The sequence below is a fragment of the Prunus mume genome, linkage group LG5 (genome assembly GCF_029339155.1).
Source record: "Prunus mume cultivar Tortuosa linkage group LG5, ASM2933915v1, whole genome shotgun sequence".
In the NCBI taxonomy this organism is placed as follows: domain Eukaryota; kingdom Viridiplantae; phylum Streptophyta; class Magnoliopsida; order Rosales; family Rosaceae; genus Prunus; species Prunus mume.
In genome coordinates, this window is record NC_142702.1 from 16,006,114 (window position 1) to 16,013,437 (window position 7,324).

Sequence of the window (7,324 nt, forward strand, 5' to 3'; positions counted from 1 at the left end):
TACAAAAAATTAGATAAATCTGAAATCATTTCGACATCCAATTGTGTCTTACAAAATCAATGAATACGGTGCTCCAAGAAAGTACTAAAATTTCAATAACTCAATTTAGTGGTCGAATGATATCGGATTCAAGTGATTTTTTGTAGAGATGATCTTTGAATGAGTATCTACAAAATAGACGGTTTGGATTAGTGAAATACAATCCGGAGTGGGGCCTATAAGGGGTGTTCATCAAATAAACTTATTTGAGGATCCTCAATGTTCTCGATATATATATATATATATATATATATATATAGGGAGTTTCACTAAAACACCCAAAATGGAGGTTGAAATTATAAAAAAACTCAACACCCAAAACACTTTATAAACACACCCAAAACCCATCATTACACACACTCAAAACCCATTTATAAACACACCCAAAAAGTTGACTTTGGGGTTGATTTTAGGTGTGTTTCATGTTTAAATAAGTACTTGGGTTTTTTTATAAATACATGTCTAGGATTGAGTTTATTTATAAATTTCTCTATTATATATAAAAAATAGGGTTCATTGGAAGATATTTTCATAATTGGCTACTCTCCATTTTCCTTTAAGTCGGGCCTTACATATGTTTTACGGTCAAATTAAGTCCTCAAAAGAAGCCAAAAAGAAGTGGACAATCACGCATAATATCATATATGTTTGTTGGCCCATCAAACTCACAAAAAGAAACCACATACAAAAAAACAAAATGGAACACCCAAACTTTGGTGAAAAACAGTCGTGCAGAAAATTAACAATTCATAAAAAACAGTACAGGCATGTTTCAAACACGTCGATATCAAAGACAGCCTCACGTGAAAATGATGTGTTGTGTTGTGTTGTGCTGTGATGAGGAGGATGACTGTATCCAACAATGTCACGCTTCTTTTTACCCTAAAGCTTGAGCCCGTCTTTTCTATTTAGACCAGTCCAATCCAATCCATTTCCATGTTTCCTTCCTGTACATTTCCTTTTCACCTACTTGGTCGACCAATTTTCCTGTGAACAGCTGGGGCTCTTTGTCTTAGTTTCCACGTACCTTTCCACATGTAATCCTAGCCGTTCATGTAATCTTGCCATCCTCTATATATATCCCCCCACTCCTACTTCCTCCTCACCTTCGAACAAACACTTCATCTTATTGTTCCTCCAATATATTTGATTCTCTCTCTCTCTCTCTCTCTCTCTCTCTCTCTCTCATCGTTTTGCTCCTTGAAGCTTTAGCCAAATAAATGGCAATGGCCTGCTTGAATGTTTGCAAAGATGACCAGGTTAGTGAATATATACCATATATTATATATATTAAAGATATATATATATATATATATATGTTACCTTGCATATCTCTGTGTGGTGCATGCAGCAGTTGTGTGTGTGAAAACACGTGTATATAAAGATCAAAGATCTTAATTTATATATAATACTTCTGTAAGATTCACTTGTGTAAGAAGCTGTAATGTAAAACGAAAGTGCACTGACGACAAAGATATCAGAAAAAACAATTTTTATGCGAAGCCCAGCACTACAAGCCCTAATTAGCCTATAAGGAACGAAATGGAGAAGGAATCCTACTTCCTCCCTACAATAAGATCTTGTCATCCTCTGTACTTCCTACCTTCGAACAAATCTTCTTGTTCCACACCCCCCCCCCCCTTCTCTCTCTCTCTCTCTCTCTCTCTCTCTCTCACACACACACACACACACACACACACACACACACACACACATCTTTTTGCTCCTCCTTTTGGTTATGCCATGCTTAAATGTTTGCAAAGATGACCAGGTTAGTGAATATTACCGCATATGATGATTTCTGACGAGTGATGTTACATGTATCACGAAATTGATGACTAACATGTATATTAATTGAGGCATGGACATCGTATATACGGCAACTCGTTGCGATGTCCTGACCACTGGACGAAAGGGACCAAAAAGCCATTCTTCATATACCTCAGCTCCGAGAATAGAAGCGGATCGTTATATACGGCAACTCGTTGAAGTTTTGCATGCTTCTATGATCAGTGGGTAGTGAATGATATTCTAGCCTCTAGGAGTGAGAGGGCAGATGGTTCCAAAAAAAGGAATAAAGATCTTAATCATATATAATACTCTGTAAGATTCACTTGGTAAGATATGGAGTACTAGTGTAAAACGAAAGTGCACTCGTGACTTGGATATCACTGAATTCAAATTGTATTTGAAGACTAAAATGACACGGTGCATTATTCATGAGTGCTAAGATACAGATATTACCTTTTCCTTTTCCAAATTGGTATATTAATTACCTTTTGTTGATGTTTTGAGGCATGAATAATTTGCTAACAACTATGAAATAATTGAAATTCTACGTGATAATTTAACAATAAAACATGTCAAATTGTAACACCATTGGAATTTGGTCATCGGGATTTTAGCGGGGTGCGTATCAAAATCATTGATTTGAACATAAATAAATATTGCATTTAGATGGATAATTTATAGCGCTAACTTATCGTCACAAATTCAAAATTTCAGGAATATGTTGAGGAAAAGAACCAAAAGATCAAAGAAGTTTGTACCCTAGATGGAACCACTGATTGGTACGGTCGCCCTGCAGTCCGAGGGAGAACTGGAACATGGGTTGCTGCAACTCTCATATTAGGTATTTAACCCTATCCTTAACTATACTAATTAGCAACACGATTAGTTTAACTATCTATTTTGCTTTATCTTGTTCTGAGTTAGTTGTTTGGATGAAAGACGATCATGTTTGGTTGTCTTCCATTTTAAACGATGATGTAATATTTTCTTAATTAATACAATTTATGAGGTTTCTATAAAAGAAAATTGAACTTCATGTATTTCTGAAGTAATTTTATTTTCTGATTAGTTGGACCACCAAAATCATGTGATACTTTTTTGAGGTCTTTTTCTTTTCCTTTCTAATGATGTGATACTTATGATTTATAATAGATGACTTTAGCTAAAATAAAATCAACCATAGCTGGTTTTTTTGACTTCTAAGCACAACTAGTTTGCCCAAATGGTCCAAGGAGAAGGGTAGGGGGTGGAGAAATTTATGTGTTATGATCACACCGCCACGTGTTCTCTTGTCAACGGAGTACAATGTCATGTATCGTTCTTCTTCTATATGTGGCCAGCATATTATTATGTGACCATAGCCTGCTCTCCATTATTAATCAATAAGTGCTTATAATCATCATTTTTAAAAAAAGCACACAAATTGATTTATGTCTAATCATCTACTAATTATGATCAACCACCCTAAACAATTGGTTAATTATTGCGTATCAGAATCAGCTTCTTTTTTTTTTTCTTTTTTTTTATATTTAAAATTTAAAATTTCGTAATCTGATCATGATCTGATCATCAGTGAATCAAGGGCTGGCAACGCTGGCATTCTTTGGAGTAGGAGTGAACTTGGTGTTGATGTTGACGAGGGTGCTGGGCCAAGACAACGCAGAGGCTGCAAATAATGTCAGCAAATGGACTGGAACTGTTTACCTCTTCTCTCTTCTTGGCGCTTTCCTCAGTGATTCCTACTGGGGGAGGTACAAGACTTGTGCTGTCTTTCAACTTATTTTTGTCATTGTAAGTTATTTGCTATACTTGCCATTCAAAAATAGTATTCATCATATTTTTCTGATTTTTATTAAAAATTAACGTGCTTCACAAAAAAAACACTTGGAACTGCATTATAGAAGGGCTTATTTGGGAGTGATTTTGGGTGCGCTAGAATCATTTACGGAGAGAATCATCTCCCACGTGCTTCTTCATATAATTACTTTAAGTGATTTTAAGCGATTATGGGGATGATCACCTCCAATGTGTTTCTCCATAAATTTACTTAAAATCACTTAACATGATTATATGAAGAAGTGATTCTTCATAGAAGCGATTATTAGTCTATCCAGAATCACACTCCTCGAAGCTTTTATGATCCATAAGTATTTTTAAAATTTTCTACCAAATACTATACAGTGCTTTTAGCCTTTTAAGATGCCGTGCCCAACAAGCCCTCAATCTCAAATATTTGTATGGAATATATTTATTCTCTGTGAATAATAAGGATCACATGGTTTTATTGAAAAATGATAATAATAAAGATCGGTGTGACTTCCTCTTTTCTCTTCTTGGCGCTTTCCTCAGTGACTCCAACTGGGGGAGGTACAAGACTTGTGTCTTTCATTATGTACATCATATGATTATATTTTTCTGTTTTATGGCCAGTTACTCCTCGAAGCTTTTATGATCCAAAAGCACTTTTAATTTTATACTATATAGTGCTTTTAGCCTTTTAAGATGCCGTGCCGAACAAGCCCGCAATCTCAAATATTTGTATATTTATTCTCTGTGAATAATAGGGATCACATGGTTTATTGAAAAATAATAATAATAATAAAGATTGGTGTGACTACCTCCTCTCTTCTTGGCGCTTTCCTCAGTCACTCACTGACCCCTACTGGGGTAGGTAGAAGACTTGTGCTGTCTTTCATTATGTACCTCATATGATCATATTTTTCTGTTTTACGGCAAGTTTGGAGTTTGCTTTTGTAGGACCCACTTTTGCTTATAAATGCTTTTATTGGAATTGCTTTTATTTGAAGAACGTCAAAAATTTTATAAAAAATCAAAGTGCTTGTTTGAAAAAACACTTGAAAGATGAGAATTATTCTAAAACTAAGATTAACTACATCTTTCACAAAGATGAGATTCACTTGCATATAAGTGGTAGAAATAATTTATACCTTAGCGGAGCCACTCTTAGGCCTGGAGTGGCCCTGGCCACCCATATTTTTATCTCTCCTCTATTATATTATATATAACATATAGAATTTGTAATAAATAACTTATAATTTAAGTTATAGTTCTCTCTGAAACAAATTAAACATGACTAAATTATAAATATTTAACTCTAAACATGTAATTATTGAATACTTAGATGTTTTATATATTTGTATATATTTTCTACTTCGGCCCCCTTAACTTTACAATTCTAGCTTCATGCCCTTGTGATTAAAAAATAAATAAAATTCAACTCTATAGATTGTCTTCTCTTTCCTCTTCTTTAGGTATATTGTGTTCAACATTATCTATATTTTTCTTGCAAGTATATACTCATGTAAATTTGTTTGTTTGTTTGTTCTTTTTTTTTTTTTTTTCCACAGGGTTTGTCGATGTTATCACTATCGACCTACATATTCTTACTCAAGCCGAAAGGCTGCGGTGATAAAAATACTCCATGTGGAGACCACTCAGCCTTTGTAATCGGATTGTTCTACATCTCTATATACCTTATTGCCCTAGGAAATGGAGGCTACCAACCTAACATAGCTACATTTGGGGCGGACCAGTTTGATGACCAAGGGGACCCCAAAGAAGGGCAGTCAAAGATAGCCTTCTTTAGCTACTTCTACTTGGCTTTAAATCTTGGCTCTCTCTTTTCAAACACAATCTTGGGCTACTTTGAGGATAAAGGAATGTGGACTCTAGGGTTTTGGGCATCCACTGGCTCTGCTGCCATTGCATTGGTCCTGTTTCTTTGTGGTACTCCAAGGTACAGGCATTTCAAGCCTCAGGGCAACCCTCTCTCTAGGTTTTGCCGGGTGATGGTTGCTGCAACAAGAAAATGGAAGGTTGAGATGATGCCAAGTGGGGAGGATTTGTACGAGGAAGATGGGAAGGAATGCTCTCCAAATGATAGGAACATAGTTCACACCCATGGATTCAAGTAAGTTCATATGCTTTTCTAGAATTTTTTATTTTTAGGAACAAATTATATTTTTAATAGATAACATCAATAGTCACACGAATGTGTGCGGGACTGCTTTTGTATGAAACACTTTTATGCTATACTGTTTTTATTAAAACCACGCAAAAAAAAAAAAAAAATCACTAAAATACCAAAAGAACTCCAAATATAGGTCTCTTAATTCAGTAATTTTAATAAGTGCTAAACAAAATCCATATGTTTTGATCATTTTCACCAGATTCTTGGATAGAGCAGCAGTCATCACATCAAAGGAGATGAACGAAATGGACAAGGGAGCTCACAATCCATGGCGCCTCTGCACAGTGACACAAGTAGAAGAAGTGAAATGCATACTGAGACTCCTCCCAATTTGGTTGTGCACAATACTTTACTCTGTAGTTTTCACTCAAATGGCATCACTCTTTGTAGAACAAGGTGCCTCAATGAAGACCACCGTTTCAGGGTTCCACATTCCCCCAGCCAGCATGTCAAGCTTCGACATTCTCAGCGTAGCGGCTTTTATCTTCATCTCCAGGCGGTTTCTCGATCCGCTTTTTGGCAGGCTTAGAAAGAAAAAACTCACTGAGCTTCAAAGGATGGGGATTGGTCTTGTCATTGCAATCATGGCAATGGTTTCAGCTGGAGTTGTGGAGGTGTTCAGGTTAAAATATGCAGTCAAAGAATGCAACAATTGTGAAAATCCAAGCTCATTGAGCATATTTTGGCAAGTTCCTCAGTTTGTGCTTGTAGGAGCATCAGAAGTGTTCATGTATGTTGGTCAATTGGAGTTCTTCAATGGACAAGCACCTGATGGGTTGAAGAGCTTTGGGAGTGCACTTTGCATGACTTCAATATCACTTGGGAACTATGTGAGTAGCTTGCTTGTTACAATTGTGATGAAAGTTTCTACTAGAGATGAAATGCCAGGATGGATCCCTGGAAACCTAAACAAGGGTCATTTGGATAGATTCTACTTTCTCTTGGCAGCTTTGACAACGGCTGATCTTTTGGTGTATATTATATGTGCCAAGTGGTACAAGTATATCGAGTTTGAAGCAAAGGGTGGAAATGACAATGGCGTGCACAATATTGGGCAACCTGAACTTGGAGTCTGATAAATTGATTTGGTTTCATCAATTTTCGCTCGGGTTTGGTGGAATGATGCTACGTCGGGTAATAAATAGAGGGTCTGAGAAGAGGTAAAGATTATTGTATGTGCCGGTTATATATTTTTGACAAAATGCGTAGTGGTCTTAGTGTGGAGTCGGTCTCATGATGTTGTGAGAGAGATCATACATAGGCGGGTGAATTCTTAGGGACATGGTTCTAGTAGAGTTGCAATGATACTGGAGAAATGCCTTTTTCATTTCTCCATGTTGAGCACAAGGTGTTTTCAAACAATAATATGTAAAATATAATTTAATCTTTCATATATATATATATATATATATATATAATGTACCCTACTATGTGTAACACAATGTCTTTCCTTGCTTCAAGTTTGCATGTGGTACACTTGGTCTTCCTTATTTATTTTTCTAT

General features: G+C 36.0%; 1 protein-coding gene across 2 annotated transcripts; it reads left to right on the forward strand.

Moving 5' to 3' along the window:
* The first annotated feature begins 1,129 nt into the window (after positions 1–1,129).
* Positions 1,130–7,251, forward strand: LOC148917122 (protein NRT1/ PTR FAMILY 7.3-like). 2 transcript variants are annotated; one of them, XM_089051998.1, is made up of 5 exons: positions 1,130–1,298; positions 2,545–2,671; positions 3,404–3,621; positions 5,199–5,761; positions 6,021–7,251. In XM_089051998.1, exons 1-5 carry the CDS (start codon positions 1,260–1,262, stop codon positions 6,895–6,897), a joined length of 1,824 nt encoding a protein of 607 aa, XP_088908124.1. In that variant the 5' UTR covers positions 1,130–1,259; the 3' UTR covers positions 6,898–7,251. The 2 variants fall into 2 exon arrangements, with proteins under 2 accessions (XP_088908124.1, XP_088908125.1); XM_089051999.1 differs by lacking the exon at positions 1,130–1,298 and adding an exon at positions 1,763–1,810.
* The last annotated feature ends 73 nt before the right edge of the window (positions 7,252–7,324 follow it).